Source organism: Lonchura striata, chromosome W (genome assembly GCF_050655825.1).
Source record: "Lonchura striata isolate lonStrDom1 chromosome W, ASM5065582v1, whole genome shotgun sequence".
Lineage (NCBI taxonomy): Eukaryota > Metazoa > Chordata > Aves > Passeriformes > Estrildidae > Lonchura > Lonchura striata.
The window spans coordinates 28,331,506-28,353,590 of NC_140743.1; the positions used below are offsets into that span (position 1 = coordinate 28,331,506).

The 22,085-nt window shown below is 42.7% G+C and overlaps 1 protein-coding gene across 24 annotated transcripts in view; it reads right to left on the reverse strand.

Annotated features, from left to right (window-relative positions):
* Positions 1 to 14,238, reverse strand: part of LOC146763161 (ubiquitin-associated protein 2-like) — a 229,312-nt gene extending 215,074 nt beyond the window's left edge. For 7 of the 24 annotated variants that reach the window (XM_085571455.1, XM_085571456.1, XM_085571454.1 and 4 more), the window contains exon 1: positions 14,183 to 14,232. In XM_085571455.1, the coding sequence (XP_085427581.1) occupies positions 14,183 to 14,222 (40 nt within the window). In that variant the 5' untranslated portion in view covers positions 14,223 to 14,232. Of the gene's footprint in view, positions 1 to 13,502; positions 13,631 to 13,878; positions 13,977 to 14,031; positions 14,159 to 14,182 lie in introns of those variants that run through there. The other 17 variants (XM_085571464.1, XM_085571460.1, XM_085571463.1 and 14 more) reach the window with 12 other exon arrangements.
* Positions 14,239 to 22,085: the final 7,847 nt, after the last annotated feature.

Consider the following 22,085-nt stretch of genomic DNA (forward strand, 5'->3'; position numbering starts at 1 on the left):
CTTTAGATTTAAAAATACATAAAATATACCCAGGAGACTATGTGTTAATAAAATCCTAGAAAGAATCTACACTAACCCCACAATGGGAAAGTCCTTATCTTGTGTTACACACTACAGAAACTGCAATTCGGACTGCAGAAAGAAGATGGACACATGCCAGTCGAGTAAAAGGACCAGTTAACAACACTGTGTGGCAAGTAACCAGTCCTCCCGGGAACCTGAAATTGAAGTTACAGAGAAACTAATGGACTCTTATCAGATTGAATACACATCAGACTTATATTACTTAGATAGTGGGCTAATTAGTAATTCAAGTGTTAGAGTAAAGTGTAAAAATCAAAATTGTAATTGCTATCCTTTTGTATGCTATATCTGTAAGGTGTGTGGAGAACGGTGGTAGTCACATTGCAACAGAGGGTATCCTCCACGAGGAACTTGCAATTCCTGTTGGAACGTACAAAGAGAGATTACAGCTTGGGTACTGACCTGTAAAGTGACTAGAGGGGAAATCCGATTGGAATCTAAAGAGTGGTGGGAAATTTTCTCAAATTACTGCTACCATACAAACGAGCCGAGCCCATTTGTGGCAGAGATCATAGAAAGCCTTTGTAAGAAAAACCTAAAAGGGGTCAGTTGTACCGCATCAGAGGTAAAAGATCAAAATTGGCGTTCTTATTGCATGTGGCAAGGCACTAGAGGGCATAAATCCCCTCCTGAAGAATACTCTTGCTGCCGAGAAGATGGTACAGCCTGTGGCTCGAAGCACCCGAGTCGACAAGCGAGGCAGAGGAGTAAACAGCTGTGGAGGAAGGAGCCCTCAGGATGGAATACGCAAGCAATATTTGCGGAACTACGCCGGGACTGGGAGTAACAAAGGCAGAAATAGTTTTTAGGCTCAAGGGTATAATTGTTGCAGTGTGAGAAACCAGACCCCACATGCCATTTGCTTACTGCTTGTAATTTTCCTTTGTATATATTGTAATACTGCAGAAGTAACAACTCATGAACCTTTCAAGTGGACTTTAGAAAGATGGGAGGATTCACGAGTTATAAGGAGCAATACTACAGCTGGAGCTCCCACTTTCCAGTTACCTGTGGCATCCTTAGGTACTCGTTGGGGTTCCCATTAGGTTTCATCGTTTTATATATGTCCTGCTTCGAATCCTGGTAAAGGGTATTGCAATAGTCCTAGACAATATTACTGTGCATATTAGAGTTGTGAAACAATAGCTGGTACATGGGACCCCCCACTCCTGATCCATACATTAAGGTGGTCTGGAAGCCAGATGGTTGTATTCCTCCCGGCTACTGGACAGGTCATAAACCCCCAGAAAATATTTGCAGGAATATACAAATTACTGCATTAAGGCCAGAGGATAGTATATAGTTAATTGGAAAAACTTGGGGCGTTCGTTTATATTCGGCTGATTTTGGCAATTTTAGTAGCTTAATATTTATAAAGAAGAAACTTGTGCCCCCTGATCCTGAACCTGTAGGGCCAAACCCAGTGTTATTAGAAAAGAAAGTTGTTTTAGCCAACCAAACAAAAGAAAGGGATCAGACCCAGAATAAAATTCAGAATAAAAACACTTCAGGAGACAAACAGAAAAAAACCCAGGAGGGTAATATACTCTAGAAGGTTATGAAAGCGAGTTATGGTGTCCTAAATAGAACCAACCCAAAACTGACGGAAAACTGTTGGCTGTGCTATAATTTAAGACCCCCATTTTATGAAGCCATAGGGGTCACTGCAAAGCCCAGAAGAGTGAATGGAACTAATCCGAATCAGTGTTTGTGGAAAAAGGGTAAAGAGACAACACCGGGGCTTACCTTGGCTCAGGTAACAGGGAAAGGGAGATGCATAGGAAAAATCCCAACACAAAGAGAATACCTTTGTGGAGTAATAGAAACAGGTGGAAAGAAACCGGCTGACTGGCTATTGCCAGCAGCTAACACTAAGTGGGTATGTAACACTCTGGGTGTCACACCGTGCATCTCACTGAAACTGTTTAATCCAAGCCAAGACTACTGCATCCAGGTAACGATTATGCCCAGAATTACCTACCATACAAGTGACTACATATATGAACAACAAACTGTGCCAAAACACCATCTAATGAAAAGGGAACCCCTCACTGCCTTAACTATTACAACTCTCCTTACCATCGGGGGAATAGGAGCTAGAACTGGGGTGGCATCCCTAGTAAATCAACAAAAGGAATTTAAAGCATTAAGAATTTCAGTAGATAAAGATCTGAGTGAAATTGAGCAAGCCATCGATGGATTGGTAAAATCATTAAGGTCCCTATCTGAGGTGGTGTTGCAGAACAGAAGGGGTTTAGACTTGATTGTGTGTAGCCCTGAAGGAAGAATGCTGTGCATACGCTGATCATACTGGAGTTGTTACAGACACCATGGCAGAATTAAGGAGAAGATTAGAGCAGAGAAAGAGGGAAAGAGAAGCACAGCAAAGTTAGTATGAATCATGGTTCAATCAATCTCCTTCGTTAACTACCTTGTTATCCACCCTTGCAGGACCTCTGATACTGATAATATTGGGACTGACCTTTGGGCCATGCATCTTCAATAAGGCAATAAAAATAGTAAAAGAACGATTAGAGGCAGCACATTTAATGCTCATTAGGGCAAAATATGAACCCATACACGATGTAGATGAGACCCTAATACTAAGTCACCAAGAGTTACAAAGATTCAGTGAACAAAATAAAGATGAACAAGAAAAAGGGGGGAATTAAGATAAGTGGAAAATAATTTGTTCACTGTGATATACTCGTTTACCTTGGTTTACATAAGAATGTACTAGTGTGTCTTTGAAATGCTTATTTGCTTACAAGGTGATAAGGAAGTTGAGATTAAAGTCCTGGGTGTGTATATCTGGTCTACTTGCTATATCTCAAAAGAAGAGACTTAGAAGCTATCACAACGACCAGACTCAAACTACATCTAGAGAGTCACGCCTGCAAGGAGAAGGGGGGGGATAAAAGGAAGGTTAGGACAAAACATTTTTGCGCGCCGTTAGTGGAGCAGGAGACTCCCCGGCTGCCCAGCGCTGGATTTTGCCTGCCTTACTCGCTTACTAATTTTAAATAAAATTGCTTTATTGGATTAAGACACTTCAAATTGTCGTGTCACAATTTATAACAAGCTGTGTTTCCTGGGGGTCTATGGTGCAAGGGAGACTCCTCTCTCCCCTGATGGACTCAGTATTGATTATGTGGAAGGGTGAAGACTGGATTAAGGGTCCAAATGTGTCTCGCTGTGATTTGTTGGAATTGGGTGGGGGGAGGAGGAATGTTTTGAAAGGTTTTCATTTTGAATTTTGTGTGGTTCTTTTTTTTTTCCCCTTTATAGTAGTAGTAGTAGTATAAAGTTTTTCCCCTTGTTATTAAGTTTGGCCTGCTTTGCTCTGTTCTAGATTGCATTTCACAGCATTCAATTGATAGGTTACATTTTCATGGGGATGCTGGCATTGTGCAAGTGTCAAACCATGACATACAGTTATCTTAAAGCACAATTGGCAGTATACACAACAATCAGCCCAGGCCCAGCACAAGAAGCAGCTGAAAGGTGAAACGCGGATGAAAAATCAAAACCCCACAATTCCAATAAAGATTTGTAGGGAACGGTTTATTCAAAGCACTGTGGACGCATGTGGGGACTCATTGCCCTTCAATGGACATGCGCACCCCTGAGAACTCCCGATCCTTTTTTATTACCCTGACTAATTTCTATATGCATAGAATTTCACAATAGGTTCATGCATATTCATTCTGCTGATTTCGAGTTACACTTACAGCTAGTTACACTTGTACTCAGTTTTTCTCAGAAAGTACAGAAAGAACTCCTGGGTCACTCTGCCCTGTCTGTTTCAAGGTCGGAGGAGTCTTTCTTATCTCTTCCTTAGCTGGGACAATTTTGCTAGTGCTGTAGTTACTAGACTAAACAACATATTTCACTTATGTTAGCAAGCTCAAAGTGGTACATTTCACCTAAATCCAAATGGATTTCTACCCTGTTAAATTTTCACTCTGTCTCAAGGGCCCTGCTCCACCACCAACAGTGCACTGACCAGGGCAACATTGCACCTCCCTGGCATGGACATACCTTCACCACAACGGGCTGAGGTTTCACACCTCACACCTACTTTAAAGTACCAAAGCAAGAGGAAGGAGGAGGGCAGTTAGCAACTGCCTTCAAATTACCATAGTAACTATAATTTTGAGCATTAAGTGGGATATTACTAATAGGATGGGGATGTAGCAGGATGCTCTGTCTGGAGTGGGGGTAAAACAACTTGAACAATACCCTATTTGCAAAGCTATCACTGGTGAATGAAGGGGGGGGGGGGGTGTCATGCAGCTTTTGGTGTTGAAGAAATGCTTAAACCAGCCTGACTCATCAGCCACAAAGGTAAACATCCTGATAGTGAGGTAAAAATATGGCAGACCTAGTAAAGTACCTGAGATAAAGGAACCAACAAGTGATAGTACTGATAACTTAGCTAAAGTTGCTGAGCTGACACAGCTGGCCCAGAAACACAACTGACAGTCAAACACTAGTATAAAAGCTCAGTCCAGCTCTTTAATGGCAGGGTCTTCTAACACATCCTTTCTTGGAGTACATGTGGAGATTCCTTCCTTGAGTGGGGATGCCCCCCAAGGTTATTCCTTGAGACTGCGCAACAGATTTGCCCACAGTCATTGGTATGGGTAATATCAATATCTACTTAATAATTGTTTTTTCTAGCTTTAATATAATTGCTTTAAAGATAGTGCACTATACTAGTTAGAGTATGGTGGTGCATCCCCTCTCCACCCTCAGGCCACACTATGATCTGAGAAATGCTCATTAGGCCTCAGCCTTGACAGCAGCACCTGGGCTGAGCTCTTCTTGAGCTTATCAGAAACACGGTCTGCTCCCAGAAACTGGTGCTGTTTAAAGAGACCCTGCTTTTTAACAAACAGCCTTGGAAACTTATTTTTCCTGCCTGAATAACCATCCAAGTGGACTAACATTTGTTATTGAACTTTCAAAGAAAGTTACCGCCCCAAATTGTGGCCAGGATGGAAAATTGCTATGACTAAAGCCCACTCTTGAAGCCCTATAAACAGCAGTCCAAAGTGAGACCCTTTGAGCTCTCCTGGACCACAGCAGGCTGTGACCAGCAACCTCCCTCTGAGTGGGGCCTCTCAGAGCCAGCAAACTCTCAAGCTTGCTATACTTGGAGGATCACTGAATGCCAATGACAGATCCCAGGCTGATACCCCCACTCCTCAAGGCTCAACCCTTCACCCACTGAGAAGATGCAAAGGCATCCAATGTGAGTACATCAATGATTTCAAAAGGAATTTTTCACAGGTCAATACCTTGTACATATTCTTTAGGTCCGTGCATGTGAGTATGAATATGCTATAGTAAATGGACTAGGAATGTTGCTCTCATACATTCTCAAGTACTTTAGATTTGTGGGTAAATTGCCTAGTGAGTTACTATTCTGCTATAGTAAATTCTACATTAATCCTTAGTTAAATTGTTTAAATTAAGCTATCAATTAAGTGCGGTTAAAACCTTTGGGCCTAAACTGCTCGTCAAGTCTGGGGCACAGTTTAGCAAGGGGGTCTACTTTTAACTTAGTGACTCAACAGGAGAGTCTTACTCCTTTTTATCCTTACCCCTTGGGTAGCACAGGTTCCAAGCCAGAGGGAGTGGTCAGGGTGAGCATTTTGCATGTAAATCACTCTCTCTCTTTTGTACACTTTTGTTATTAATATTGCTGCTGTTACTCTTCATTTTATCTCTCATTGCTGCTTCCAGTAATTTTTTCTTATCTCAACCCTTGATCTTTACCTTTCCTGCCTCCAGTTCTCCTCTACTTTAACCCACAGGGGGGAGAGGGGAAAGGGAGGGGGGAACAAGCACCAGCATAGTTTTAGTGGGAGCACTAAATTGAAGAATACCATTCCTAAACCACAGTACTCTAATCACAAAGTTACTCAGGATTTCTCACAATGACAGGGCTGGGAAAAGGCTGCAGGATACTGCTTCATGATGGCATGACTACAGTACATGTACAATGAGTGTAGATTTTACTGCTATGCAGTAGCATGATATAAGCATGAGAAAAAAGTGGAGGAAATCAAACATGTCTGTAGCTGTTGTCTAAAGCATTTCACCACCTTTATTACTGCTTGAAAGGGAAAAAGTTTCCAAGAGTCAGATGTTCCTCAGGAGTGGTGCTGATTACTCAGCGTCTGTATAAATGTCCCAAGCCAACAACACCAAACCTGAGCTTACGGATCCTGGGAGGATTTCTGTCTCATCTTAGTTTTCTGTGGTAAATAGGAAGAATAGTGATGGCCAGGAGTAGACCTGCATCACTGGCAGAACATCATAGGAGAGAGAAAATGTATTATCAGTACACTTTCATGTTTTACCAATAAAAGAAGATTTGCTGGGAGTGGCAAGAGTACCAACACAAACATATAAACTAACATATACACTTCCACTTATGTTAGCAAAGCATACTGAATAAACAAGTGAACACTCTTAAAACCCACTGAATTGTTAGTCAAAATTATTATTCTGTCAATTCAATCTATAATGACCTAAGAACACCCCCAATCTACAGAAATCAATACTTTTTCATTACCAGCAAAAAAAAGTTCATTTCAAGGATTACTATTGCTAAACAAATGTTATACAGTGTGGGAACTCAAAATGTCCCTCAGACATTTTTGGAGGTTCCAGGCCCTGGTCAGAAGCATTTGAGACCCTGGCAGGCAGCTGGAAACAGCTGTGATTTTGGATTTGAACCAAAATCCAAGATTTATCAACCTTGCAGGAAGAACAAGAAGTCACAAAAGTTTAGATATCATAGTAGAAGCAATCACAAAGTAAAGGGAAGAATTTTTGAGTGCTGTACAGGGGGGTTTTAAATCCTGTACAGGGGGGTTTTGGTTTTGTACATGGGGGTCAGAAGTTTTAAGATGAAGGGATTTGGGCCTGTCCTGTCATCCCTCTTTCTTCTTCCTTACCTCCATATTCTTGGTGATGTTGGCACTCACAGATTGGTTTAGAGTAGAGAAGCACCATTTAATATAGGTAATAGGCATTGGGGAAAAACTGTAAGCATTTAACACATAACGTACCATATAAAATATAGCAGCAGTCCTGGGGGGGGGAAGAGAAGAAGACGAGAGACAGAGAGGATGACTGAGGGTGTGTGTGTGCCTCTGTCTTCTCGGGCTGCTGCGGTTTGCTCAGCAGCTCAGGCAATCTTTTAGGTAACTCTCAATAAACAACCATGAGACCGAACAACAAGAGACTGCTGAACCTTTCTTTGGAAGCATGGGTTGGAGGAGAGATTTTTCCACCACATGGAGCCACCCCTGACCTAGAGGCGGGCTCCAGCAATACAGAGTGTGAAAAATGTTTTTGTGATTTGTGTAAATTGGCAATGGAATCAGCAAATGCTTGTATCTGCTGTGTCGAAAGTGGATGTGTTCCCTGTGATAACTACAAAGAACGGTTTTGAAACTTTCTGAACGAATAGCCAAATAAAGCATTGAAATAGAAGAAGTATAGTAAAGAGGTGAGGTAGCCAGACGACTGATGCTTAGAATAAAATAGAGGAAGTTGTGTGTGAGCAGAGTTTGGGAGAAAATATCATGACAAGAGTTTTAGTTCATGTCTGGGACCTGGTTGTATATTCATTCAAAACTCAATCCATAGCACAGGTAGAACCCAAACAGTTTATTCTGTTAAAATCAAGTTTCAGCTCATATCTAATACAGCACAACTGCAAGCTGTCACCACAGAAACGGTACCAAGAACTGAAAGCTGTAAGAGATCATTTTTATTTATCTGCCAACTCTGGACTGCTCCTTCTGTTGTCACAACCATTGTTAGCATTTTATCTAGCTTTAAACAAGGTGGATTTTATTAATTTCTTTCGATACTAAACTTCATCTTGACCCGCTTCAGTCAGAAAACTTGATTTTACTCCCAGGTTATCCTACTTTATTTTGAGCATTATTTTTTTCATGATCACAACTTCTCAACTTGGTGTCATGCGTAAATTCACTTATTCTTGTTATGTTGCCCTAGAATTTTTCATGAGGTCAGGTCTATCCAATTTACACCAAAATGATACCAAATTATCCAAAAGAGATGCAGGATTAACAATCTTTACAATTTCAAACATACTACACACTAAAAAGGAGCAGATAAATCAAGTGCCCTCCATGCAATCTTATCAAAAAAAAGTCATCCAAGCTGTTCTTGTGTGTTTAGCATAAAAAAGATTAAGAAACTAACTAGGAAGTGGGAGATAAATTTCATTTTGCTTTTTTAAAAGATACCAGAGACAAGTTACCTATGATGTCAAATTGCCAAAATTCTTATTGCACTTAATTATTTATTCTTTCCAATAGAAGTGAGGGTGAACCACCCTTAAACTTCTCCTAGACCCACAGTCACTGCTCCAGCTCCCCATCTTTACCTTTTTCTGCATGTCTGGGCTTATATGTTGTTCGGCTGCCATGTGTTTTCTGTCTCTGAAAGGAGGTTCTCACTCTCCTCTACCATTTCTTTCCAAACCAGACTAGATTATAATAAAACTTAAGAATGTGCAAAGAATCGTTTTTAAGTTTGAAAAATCTGAATTAGCAAATAATTTTTCTTAAAAACTTCCTTCCTATTGATAGAACATTAAGAAACTTTTTTCCTTTTAAGTATATTTTCGTATTCTACAGGATCATTCATTATCATGCTGTACTAACAGCCCTTGACCCCACAGACATATGCCGACTTTATATGCTGTGCAGCGCAACATTAAAATGCCTAAGTAGAAAGCATGTTTTCTAAAACATGTCAAGAAGATGAGTCACCTATTTCACCATCAATCTATAAGACCAAGCACTCTGCTGCAGTATCGATATTAATTTTGAAAGAAAAAGGACTTGTACTCCTCACATCTCAGCTTATTTATATTAATTGCAGCACCTCTCCCTTAGAATTCTGAGACTGCATCTAGACTATATGCTTTGCTAACTATGATGTTCAATTCTAGCAACAGTATTAAAATATTACAAGTATCAGCTTTAGCAATCATATTGCACCTCAGCCTAAATTATCCTACATGCTGTATGTACATTAAACCATCATTTACAATCCACACAATTCCAAGATAGAACATACACATGACTTGGGCAATTTTATCACTATCAGACAATTAAATGTTTGACCTGTTTCTTTCCTTACAGAACCACCAAATTATAGCCTTCATTTCAGCTAGAGCAAAGACAGCCAATTACTCATTATTTGCAATAACAGAAGTTATTTGGATTTGAAATATGCATCTTATTGCATTTTCACAGCATTTTAAACACACATCCCAAACTCACCCACCTCTCCACCTACCGAGTCAAGAATTACTGTTACCACCACCCCCTACACTAAATTCAATCATTAATCCACCTCCTTCTCAAAGACATGTAAGAGCATATGGCCTTGAGCTTGTCTGAAAGACTACAGACTTGACTATATCAAGTAGCTTAACCTAGAGAAAAAGAAAGCTTTGAGGAGGGTGTCTCAAACACTTTGAGGAGTGTTCCCTGAAGGGAAGGTGCAAAAACAGAGCCAGGCTCTTTTCAGCAGTACCCACTGACAGGACCAGAGGCAATGGGCATGAGTGCTTTATGATAAAAAAAACACAATTCAGTTAACATTTGAAACCAAATAGAGGAAACAAAAGGGTTTTCAGAAGCCATATGTTTCATTCTATATTATTATATCCATCATCCTCAAAACATCTAACAAAATAAATACAGTTAAAAATAACAAATTATTTCCTTTGCTCAAATACAGTTACAAATAATAATTCATTTTCTTTGCTCAAAAGCAATCTCAATATGGTCTCTAAAACATCATCCTACTTCCGGGAACATTATTTTAGTCATAGGAAATACAACTGAAATGTTCTAGATGAAGCCTATACCACACAGAATAAAATTGCAGAAAAACTTCCTCTCTCTACAGCTAACCATTAAAAACGTTTAGGAATATGATCATGGCTACTGAATTTAAATTTTACACCTTCAACCACAGAGCTGCCTAACAGATTAAGATGGACTCCCCCCCCCATTAAACCAAGTTTTAAAAAAGTACAACCTAATAATTTAAATCTAGAGGTTAAGAAAGTGTTTGTGTTTTCTCCATTTAACTTTGGATTCAAATAGTGAATGATCCTGTAACACAAATTCCACTCAATCTGCATATTTTGCAGATCTGTAATAACCAGTGGTTCCTGTACAATAAAGCAAAAAAAAAAAAAAAACACCCCAACCATAAAGTTTACAATATAAATATTACTTTGAGCAAACCTTAAGTCTTGAGAAAGATCAAAGATCTCTCAATATGGAAAACATTTCATCGTTTTTAATGCAAAATGCTACACACATGCAGGTTAAGAACTCCTCCAAGCTCATCTATTGCAGGACTGATTTAAGAAACTAGGGAGGGAGGGGGAAAAAGTTTGGCAATTTTACCTTCAAAAGAAGCCACAGTGTCTTGCAGCTTTCACAAAGACACAAAAATTCAAGAGAACTGAGAGTAGAAACAACTCCAAGGGAGCTGAGCAAAGTTGTTCACATAAGCTATTTTACAAGCTTTAGTCTAGAGAGAACATAAATAAAACAATATGCTCAGCAAAATAATTATGCTATAATAAAAGTAAGCTGAGCAAGCCATGAGATCATAGGCATCAGACTGTATCACCTCTAATCTGTCTTTAGTCACTATTTACTCTTTGCAGCATTGCAAAGTAGTGGGAAGAAAAGGGCTGAGGGTACCACACCTGAAACAGCCTGTAGGAGCCCCAGGCAGATGGGTAGTTCCAACAAACTCCCAATTTGGATGGCCAAAATTAAGGAGTATGGACTCACATCAGAGCAAAGCAGAAAAACTCTGTATTACTTGTAAATTACGAACCTGAGGCAATTATAAAGGAGCTACTTCACCTTTCATCCTGGCACTCACTTTAACGAGCATAACTTGATTAGGAAAGTTATATGAAAAACAGTACAAGTCAAAACTAGGTCTCTGAGAAGCAAAGAAGACATCATGGGCTACAAACAAGGAGATTGTATCAGAAAAAAAACAAACAACTATGAATTCAACAAAATGCTCTGGCAGAATAACAACACATATTTCCTCTAGCAGCTTCCATTCAATAATTTTGAAGTCTACAAATACAACACTAAATTTCTTTAATCTGTCAGCTTACAAAGGGGCTAAGTCAATTGGCTTCTCTTCTACCATGGTCATATGAGGCTTTTGCAAACCCAGGCACAGAAAACAGGTCTTCAGAGTCCTGCTCATGTGCTTTAACCAAATAAGAGTCAAAGATAAATTCAAAAAAATATTAAAATATATTCGCTTGCGTTCCTAGTCTTTAATGAAGTACCTATTCAAGTACTGGTACTAAACATCACTGAAATTGCAAGTAAATATTACTATCATTAGCAATACTGTCAATGGCAATTATTAACAGTCCATGATACATAAATTTCTCAAGCACTATTAATCAGCACACTATTCTGCTACAATCAGTATCACTAGGAGGACACCAACAAATGTAAAACATACCAAGAAATAGCATTCTATGAGGAAAGCATCACAGAAATCCATGAAAAAAAAAGAAATGTAAAACACCAAAAATCTACTCCTAAGTTCTATAAGGGTAGCTTAAAAATTGGAAAAGCTAAATAATAAAAAAAAAAAGTTAAAACAAAAAAATGACACACCACAAAAAAATGCAACCAAAAACCACACACACACTCCAGATAACAGACAAGATTTTACAGATTTTTTGGTTGGGTTTTCCCTTAGCTTCCTTAGATTTTAGTGGTGAGTATGTAACTCCAAAGTCCTCCTGAATTGTCAAATCCTTTTGCAATTCATGGCATCAGGAGCTTTTTAGAGGACTGGCCAAAACAATGCAAGTGAATCAGTCTAAATTTCTGAATTTACCTGTCTTTGTTCTTATCACTATAAACACTTTTTTAAAAAATCAACATACTGATAAAACTGCAACTAGAACAGAGCTTCCCCATTCCCACTCCTCCCTACCTCCTTTAAATTGCTGAGGTCATAAACACAGCTGCCTCATTTTCCACAAAATTGATTTACACTAGTTAATCCAGTTTCTCAGTGTAACCTTCCAGGAGTCCCGAACATCATTAATGCTACAAAATTATTTAGCCTTGTTTGCTTTCAAGTTACCTAGTGTAAGGTTAAAAATATATTCTCCAACCAAGTTAGATCAGACCACCACAGAAAGATCAGGCCCAGGTATCAATATTAAGGGAATTACTAAAAGGTCCTAGTTAATATTAAAAAAGCAAAGCCTCAGAAGGTTGAATTGCTACCATTTGTTGTAAAGAGCTGTTTCAATGACAAGTGCTACTTCCCCTCCCCTCACATCCAGCTCCAATTTCTCTTCTTGCAAACAGCTGTTCTCACACCAGAATAGCCTCTCCATTTGACCAGGCACCACCATTACCCCAGAGGCTCTCTCACCTTGATCTGCTGCTGTTTTCTAAGCATTCAGTATTCACTCAAACTGAGATTACTAAGGACCAATTACTTCTTGGTAGCTAGAGACAAAGCAGGCTGACCCTTATAAGCTTCCCCTTACATAGCTCCACACCAAACCAGAAGTTTCTGTTCCACTACACCGCATGTTCCTTTTGAAGGTAACCAAGCTACATGTCCATGCACCAAGCTCAAAGGTGTACCAGGTCCCTTTCTACATCCAGTTTCTTGCAGAAGGGTTTCTACTAGCTCACTTTTCTGCTACAATTTTCTTCAGCAACAATAGCAGACACAGAAGAGCTTTTTTTTTTTTTTTATTTTTTTAGTGAAAAAAAGCCAGTCCAATAATAAAGCCCTGCACTGACTTGCAATTCTCAACAAGTACACATAGTCAGGGGTGAGGAAAGACTAAGTAGAAATGGCTAACAGAAATCTCGAGTAACCTAGTGTTGCTGCCAATATGTTACCGTCAGTGAATTCTGTAGCTGTGACCAGGACACAGCTACCCTACCGCACCAGTGAGGAAGCACTGGGGAAAGAGATAAAGAAAACATGAAAGTACCACCCTACACAAGACACAAATCAATAGTTATTCACCTACTTGTTCCCTTCCTATGATGCCAGCCTTCCTTTGGCCCAACTCGAGATTAGAAAGAGACCCAAAGACGCTTCCCTCCACCAGATGCACTCATCCAAAAGGTCCACTGCACCCCCCGCCCTTTCTTCACACCCATAACCCCAAAGAACCAGGAGAAGCACAAATCCTTCAGGAGAGATCCGCCCCCCCCCCCCCCCCCCCCCCCAGCTGTAACGAGACGAGAAATGAGAAGGGGGTGCAAGACCTCCTCTCCAGAATAGAAAATTAATCCACCTCTCCCGACACCCACCAGGTGGGCTTATCCTCCCCACAGGAACCCGAACTGGGGCAGGAGCTACCCGCACCCGCGGCCTACTCAGCGGCTCCTAACCACGTCCATGAGAAAATGGGGGGAAGGGGGAAAGGCGCAGGAGGAAGCTTCCCTCGGGTCGCCGCCAGCATAAGTAGGGCAGACACCTCCCCTCACGCCACCACCCTCATTCCCCCCGCAGCTGGGAAGGGGCAGAAGACCCGGCGGGGAAGGGCGGTCCTAGCAGACACCCGCCGCAGGACAAAAGCGCACACCAGAATGAGGAACAAGCCCTAGGCGGCAGGCCCATCCCAGAGCCTCAGACCGCTGAGGGTCCAACAGCCGCCCCCACACTGTTAAGATGGGAAAGGGGTACCAGGCCTCCCTTGGGCGCGCAAGTCCACCACAGCCACCGCGTGCACAGGGCAAGCAGCGAAGAAGGGGGACAGGCACGCGCGTATTCCCGTCCATCCGTTCCTCCCCCCCCCCCCCCCCGCAGGAGGCAGCCCCCGGCCCCCTTACGCAATACCTGCCCAATGTGCTCACAAAGCAGCAGTGGCGCTCACCACCGTCACGTGACCACCTGCTTGGCTCTCCCTCCTTACTCACGCACACACGAGGCCGCTCCCCCACCACCCAACATCACATAATATCACATAACACACTCCCCTTCTACGCACTTAACTCATCACCAGCCCTTCCGCCTACTCTGGCACGCATATGACCAGGGCTTTGCTCCTCCCCCCAAACACCGCGCAGCGAAGGGGTTGGCTATACCCCTTCAAAGCTGCGCTGAGGGGAGGTGGTGTAGGGTGTGTCTCCGTGAGGAATTTTGCTGCACTGGCTCGTTTCCGTTGACGGCTGCTCCGCGGACGGCTCTGAGGGAAGGCCGCAACCGTTCCTAGGGTCGCTCCGTGGAGGGTTGATGCGTTGACAGAGCCCGACCGGGAAGGGCATCTGCGGGGACGGGCAGCCCCACCTTAGCTCTCTGTCAGGCCGCGGGGAGACAAAGACTTTAGCACCTTAGGAAGCAGCCTGGGCCATTGTGGGATGGGTTTAGGAACAGGGTGAACGTTCAGAATCATGGTTCAGTACCTCTCAGTGATCAAAGGAACAGTTTGAACTAGGAGCTCTGAGTTTTTTTGGCTTTACTTCTTTTAAAAACAAGCCTTTATTTTCTGCCCTCCAAGATTTTGGCAGGAATCACTTATGTCACAGATTAAAGCTCATTCATATTGCCAGACTATGTTTGTGAGGAAAATTAACCCACAATGTCAGAGATTTATGTCCAAAAAAGGAGGCAGAATAGTCCTGTAACTTTATTCTAATAAAGGAAGAGGCCATTGGGCATTTCTCATGGGGTCTCTCAAATTGCTGGAGGACACAGCCTCCTTTTTAACCTAATTTCCCAGCCACATTTCCCTCTCTCTTTCCCCATTGACTGAGGTACTTAAGAGGTACAGACTTCCCAAATCGCCTAATACCTAAGACCCTCTTCTAATGTGCTTCCTCCCCTTCTTTTTCTTTGTATCTGTTCTTTTCCCCAAAGTCCAAGAATTTAGTATGGCCTTGAGTGAGCAACAGTCTGTGTCAATTAGTGAAATTGCTATGGAATTGATGGTTCCCCCCCCATTGCTTCTTTCACCTATCAGTACCTGGCTTTATCTACCAGTAGGCCCACAGTTTGTAGACACATCCCTCTCATTCCTTTCAATCCCCCCTCTTCTTCTTTTATAAATAATTGTCTTAAATTTTTTATTCCTGGATTTTTTTTTTTTTGTGATTATTTGCAGTGACCTCATTTTCTGTCCTTCTGTAGCCATTTCTAGATCAGTAGGCATGGCTACTACTTGCTTGATCACATGCTGAATGAGCTGCACTAGACAAGGTATCATGCATGGTAAAAATACAAGAGTTGCTATAGCACATAAGAGGAAAAACAGCATTGGTTTAACCCATAGTCCATGAAAACATGTCCATCTTTTCTCATGTGTTCTATGTTTGGACTGGAACTGATGCCTTGAAAAGGCTGACCTGGAACAGGGACTAGACAGAGCTAAGAGAATAAAGTAGGTATTTATTAAAAGGCCTTAAAAGGATACACCTTGGGCAGAACAAGAGCCTGGCCAGGGCTACACCCAAGATGGACCCAAAATGGTCACAAAATGGATGACTGGTTATAATAAAACCAGCCCCCGATGCCTGAGAAGAATGAGCTCTGACTCCAATTATTTCAGAAGGCTATTTAATTACTTTATTATACTATAACTTTATTACATTATATTACACTAACAAGAACTATCACTAACTACCTAACTAGAAAACCTGTGACTGTCTCCTGAGAGTCCTGACACACACGTGGATCCAATTGGCCAATGAATCCAAACAACCATCACCATAATCCAATCAAGCAATCACCTTGGGTAAACAACCTCCATACCACATTCCACATGGGCACAAACACAGGAGCAGTGAATGAGATAAGAATTGTTTTGATTCTCTTTTCTCTGCTTCTCTCACAGCTTCTCTCAGGAGAAATCCTGAGAAAGCTAAGTCTCTCTCTTTTCAGAGGGTATGTGAATACTACAATCAGTCACAATGTTTCACACTTTTATAAGTTTCGATCCATTTGCATACTGGGGTTAATTGTCCAATTACAGCTTCAGGTTATGACGTTCCATCCTCCTTGTTTTCGCTCTTCAGTTCTCTGTTGTCTATGCTTTTTGGGCCTGAAACTTGTAACAGTTGTCCTTGGTCTCAAGCTGGAAAAGGATTGTTTTGTCTAACTACCCTGTGAAGAGAACTTACTGACTCTTAATATGAAGCTCAGAGCTACACACCTAGGCAGCACAGAATCTGAGAAATATGAAAGCTAAAAATTAAGGCATCAATACATGAGCTTTCTAAATGTTTTTGTTATCTGTTTTACTACTTTTCTGTTGTCATCTATTTGCAAACAGATATTTGAGTCATTTAATTTTTCATTAACTTCTGCTAATAGATCATATACTTTGATTCCTAACTGATTTTCCTGAACTTGTGGTAGTAAAAAAAGAACAATTGTATAATATACCCCTGACCAGTTTGGAGGTAACCTGCAATAAGCATGTTCATCACAAATCCAACAATGCCCTTTCAAAGTCCAGGTTCTACTGGCAAAGGGGCTTTTCCATTTTTCATCATGATTTGGTGGGTCAAAATACAGCTTGCTTCCTGGGCCTAATGGTCCTCCAACAATAGTTGCCCCACCATAAGAATCACAATATTTGCATTTCCTAGCTCCCACATGAGGTTTTGTGACGCAGCCCACTGGAGCCTGGGCTAGCTCTTAGAACTCCAGCACTGCACTAGGAGTGGGGAACTGCCTTGGTATGGGGATTTACCAGAGGCAGAACCTTTAGAGCTACTTGTTCTACAGTGCCAGATACAAGTCACAACAGGGACCAGGCAGAGGAGAAAGGAGGAGGCTCTCTGTCTTGAGGTTCCACAAGGAAGGGATTATTCCAAGTAAAGGGAACAGGACGAAAAAACACTGAGCACTATTGTGCAAGGAGTTTTATACAGATACAAGTCAGGGGGTGGATACAAACAGCTAACCAATAGGGAATCCTCAAGGGAGGAGTGAAGGGATTACATCAAATGTCTGGGGCCAATTGGGGTAGGAGGGTGGAGAGGATGGGTCACATGGGCCAATGGGGCTTCAAGGAATAATGGAATTCCAAAGGGGTGGTGTAGTCAGGGATTGGCCCAAGGTGAGAGTGGCAGGGAAGGTTCGGGAACAAAATGGGACTGAGTTGCCTTGACAGGCAATGAAAGAGCTGGAACAAGGGGTGGGGAATGGCATGAGGGACAGCTTTGAGGGAGGGTAAAACCCAGGGGTAAACGAACTCGGGGAGAACATGTAGGTACAAAAGAATGAACCACTTAACAAGGAATCAATAAAATAAATTAGAACCACAACAGTTTCCACCTACAGTTGCATCCCAGATCTGTTTTGTTAGATCTGGACCAGAAATTATTAAAAAAGGTTCGAGTTCCATTCCAGTGTTGCCACTTTCACTGATAATCACGGACAACATGTGTACTACTTCTGGAATTATCTCGAGGGGAGCTTAAAAATAAGTGGTCAAAAAAACCTGTCCCTCCCCACTGCTTTACAGCCTTCAAAATCTCAACAGTAATTATAGTAGGAGTACCTCACCCAGCTATCATTAGTGAGCTTAACATGTGTTTGATTCCATCTGCCTTGATATTTAGAACAATCGTAAGGAGGGTTGTGAGTTTGCAGGCCCCAAGTTGGGCAACTCTCTGGGGGCTCCCCTGGCAGGGAAGATCCTCCTGGAGCAGTTCTGAGTCAGGAACGAGAGACGCATTGGACTTTTTCAGTCTTCAAGTTCTGTTTATTGTTATCTTACCAAAACTTCAGCACACTGTCTGCACCAGACTCTGCATGCCAGCTGAGCTTCCTGTTGAAGAGATTTCACAAGAGACAGTACCCTGGCCTCATATTGTTTCAAATATACATCACATATTTCTACCCTCCACTAAGCTGAGAATTAAAAGGGTAAGGAATTCCAAATATCAATTCAAACTGAAATAATTTAGTATCTCCCCTGGGTCTGGCCCTTATTCTTGCCAAAGCCAGTAGCAAAAGCCGTACCCATGTCATTTTAGTTTCTATCACCATCTTCAAAAGGTGTTTATTTCTCCAATGTTGTAAGATTTCTGAAATAGACAGGACATGATTTATATTTAGAGTGAAAGATTGAGCTGCCCTCAGGCTAGGCCCCTGATAAGCAGCCTTGGTGGGGCCTGGAAGCCTTTGATGCAGTAAGAAACTAGTTGTTGCGCAGTTAGAAATTATGTTAAGGTAACCACCAAGTAATGAGCTATCTGAGTGTGAATTAGGGTAAAGCTGCAGTGTGAAATTCTGACCACCTTAAAGCAAAAGTAAACAATGTTTACTGACCAATGATAATGTGTTCACAACTTGTAAACTATATTGAAGTGTATATATATTGCCATCTTTTAGAGAATAAAGGGAGAATGTAGCTTTAACCATATTGGCTTGATCTGCGTTTGTCCAGTCTAGTTTCCCTCATATTACAAGAAGTCCCTAGCTTCTCTCCAATCATTCTTTCTACCTGACCCAATCTCTGGGGGTGTCACAGGATATGGAGGTTCCATTGTATTCCTAAAGCAGTCATAACCCCTTGAAGGATCTTTCCTATAAAATGAGTTTCCCTATCTAAGTCTATTGCTTCCAGAATCCCATATTTTGGGATTATTTGTTCCAAAAATACCTTAATAACTGATCCTGTAGGTGCTGAAGCAGTTGGAAATGCTTCCAGTCACCCTGTTAGCTGACATACTATTACCAGAAGATATTTAAACCTTCCCACTCAGGGCAGTTCAGTAAAATCCACCTGACATCTTTGGAAGGGATGTACAGCCCAAGGCCTCCCTCCCCTGGCAATTTTCTTTGTAACCCTGTTATTTGCATTAGCATAAATCAAACAACCCTGAATTGCTTGGTTTGCCAAAGAAAAAAGACCCACAGCAGTGTACATTTTGATGAAGGTTTCTGCCAATCCTCAAGATCTTCAGTGACTTCCTTCATGGAGCTGTTTTAATATTTGTAGGGCCAGAGCTTTTGGTATTGACTGTTTATCCTCCCTTGTAAACCGATTATCCTCTCTTTCCTCTGTTTTGTTATTTTTAATTATTTAAAGCTCCTCTGGTGGAAAAGAGGTTCTCTGGCAGCAGTGGAGCTACTAGGAATAAGAAGAGGATCTTAGAAATTTCTGGAAACAGTGCAGTTTTCTGAGTCTCTTCATTAGCCAGTCCATGACTGTCTTAGTTCGACAAGACAGGAGTCTGTGAAAGAGGGCAAAGCCTCCTGTGCAATGGAGAACGGCAAACCCCCCTCCCTCTGAATTACCAGGATCTTTAAATTAAAAGGCTCTCAGGCAAAGATATGGGAATGGGAGTAACAATTCTTTACTAGGAGAAAACTAGACAACAATTTAAAAAGGCAAATGCAATCGGTACAAACAAAACCAGTGAAAAAAGTCCAGAACCTGAGGAGTCGGGGTGCCAGTGGCAGTTCTGCTGGGACAATTGCTTCCCTTGCAGTGGCTGATGAATTGCAGCTGCAGTGGTGATCTTTAGAAGGGTATAGTTTTCCTCTGAAGATCTGGTGGCAGTGGAGCCGGTCTTCCTCTGCGCCGGGATTGCCTCTGAGCTCTGCCGCCGTCGCCTCAGCGCGCGCCGGCTGCTTCGCTGCGAGTGCCGCCGAAGAGAGCTGCTTCTCTGGGAATCCCGCGAAGAGAGAGCGAGCTGCCTCTCTCCCCAAAAGCTACCCCTTTATACAATAATAGAGTGCTTGGCTTCCCCCTCTGGGTGGGACCCCTCACAATAGGATGGTGTTACATTTACCAGCCCGGCAGTGAGTCAGTCAATAGTGTATAAACAAACCATTGCCTCTACGGGGCAAACCATTGTCTCTGAGAGAGATAACAAAACCTGTCCGACAGGTTTGCCTTCAACAGATGGCAAATAGAATACAAGCTTATTTTACAACCCAAGACATTATCCACCCCTTATTCTATTTCCATCTGCACACCATGAAATCTTACACCCAGTTCTCTCTTAAGACCAAGTTTCCCTGTGGTACACAGCGGGTCTCCCCATCTTTCTGCATTACCCACCAAGTGTAACCAGGTCCTTGAGCAAAGACAATCCCACGAATGGGTTGGTCTTTGCCTGAGGTGTGATTAATCCAAACAGTTTTCCCTAAAATACCTTTCATATGTACTACAGGGACCTTATCTCCATCTACTGCGTGTAAGGGTTCTGACTGAGAAGGGCCAGCTCGATTGACAGACCCCCGGGTGTTGACCATCCAGGTTGCTTTTGCCAGGTTAATTTCCCAGTTTCTAAATGTTCCCCCACCAAGTGCCTTCAGGGTAGTCTTAAGGAGTCCGTTGCACCGTTCAACTTTGCCGGCAGCTGGAGCATGATAGGGAATATGATATATCCATTCGATACCATGTTCTCTGGCCCAGGTGTTGATAAGGCTGTTCTTGAAATGGGTACCGTTGTCAGACTCAATTCTCTCAGGGGTGCCGTGTCTCCACAGGACTTGCTTTTCCAAGCCTAAGATGGTGTTCTGGGCAGTGGCATGAGGTACAGGGAAAGTCTCCAGCCATCCAGTGGTGGCTTCCACCATGGTCAGCACGTAGCGCTTGCCTTGGCGTGTCTGGGGCAGTGTGATGTAGTCAATCTGCCAGGCCTCCCCATACTTGTACTTGGACCACCGCCCACCATACCATAGGGGCTTCACTCTCTTGGCCTGTTTGATGGCAGCGCACGTCTCACAGTCATGGATAACCTGGGAAACACTGTCCATGGTTAGATCCACCCCTCGGTCTCGTGCCCACTTGTAGGTGGCATCTCTGCCCTGATGACCTGAGGCATCATGAGCCCATCGAGCCAGGAACAACTCCCCCTTATGGTGCCAATCTAAGTCTATCTTTGACACCTCTATTTTTGCTGCCTGATCTACCTGCTCGTTGTTTCGGTGCTCCTCATTAGCCCGACTTTTGGGGACATGGGCATCTACATGACGGACTTTCACCGTCAGCTTTTCCACCCGAGAGGCAATGTCTTTCCATATATCAGCAGCCCAGATTGGCTTTCCTCTACGTTGCCAGTTGGCCTTCCTCCACCTTCCCAGCCAGCCCCACAGAGCATTGACTACCATCCATGAATCAGTATAAAGGTAGAGCTTTGGCCACTTCTCCCTTTCAGCAATGTCCAGAGCCAGCTGAACGGCCTTGAGTTCGGCGAGTTGGCTCGATCCACCTTCTCCTTCGGTAGCTTGTGCAACTTGGCGTGTGGGGCTCCATACGGCTGCTTTCCACTTCCGGTTCATCCCTACGATGCGACAGGAACCGTCAGTGAAAAGAGCGTAGCAGGTCTCTTCTGCTGGTAGTTGGTTGTATGGTGGAGCCTCTTCAGCCCTTGTCACTTGTACCTGCTCCTCATCATCAGTGAGACCAAAGTTTTCACCTTCTGCCCAGTTCGTAATTATCTCCAAAATCCCAGGGCGATTCAGGTTTCCAATACGGGCGCGTTGAGTGATGAGGGCAATCCATTTGCTCCATGTGGCGTCAGTGGCATGGTGGGTAGTAGGAACCTTTCCTTTAAACATCCACCCCAGCACCGGTAGCCGGGGTGCCAGGAGGAGTTGTGTTTCTGTGCCAATTACCTCCAAGGCGGCTTGAACCCCTTCAAAGGCAGCCAAGATTTCCTTCTCTGTGGGAGTGTAGTTGGCTTCAGACCCTCTGTAACTTCGGCTCCAGAATCCCAGTGGTCGGCCTCGAGTCTCCCCAGGCACTTTCTGCCAAAGGCTCCAGGACAACCCATGGTTCCCGGCTGCAGAGTAGAGCACATTCTTGACCTCTGGTCCCGTTCTGACTGGGCCAAGGGCTACAGCATGAGCGATCTCCTGCTTGATCTGGGTGAAGGCTTGTTGCTGCTCAGTACCCCAGTGGAAATCATTCTTCTTTCGGGTAACCA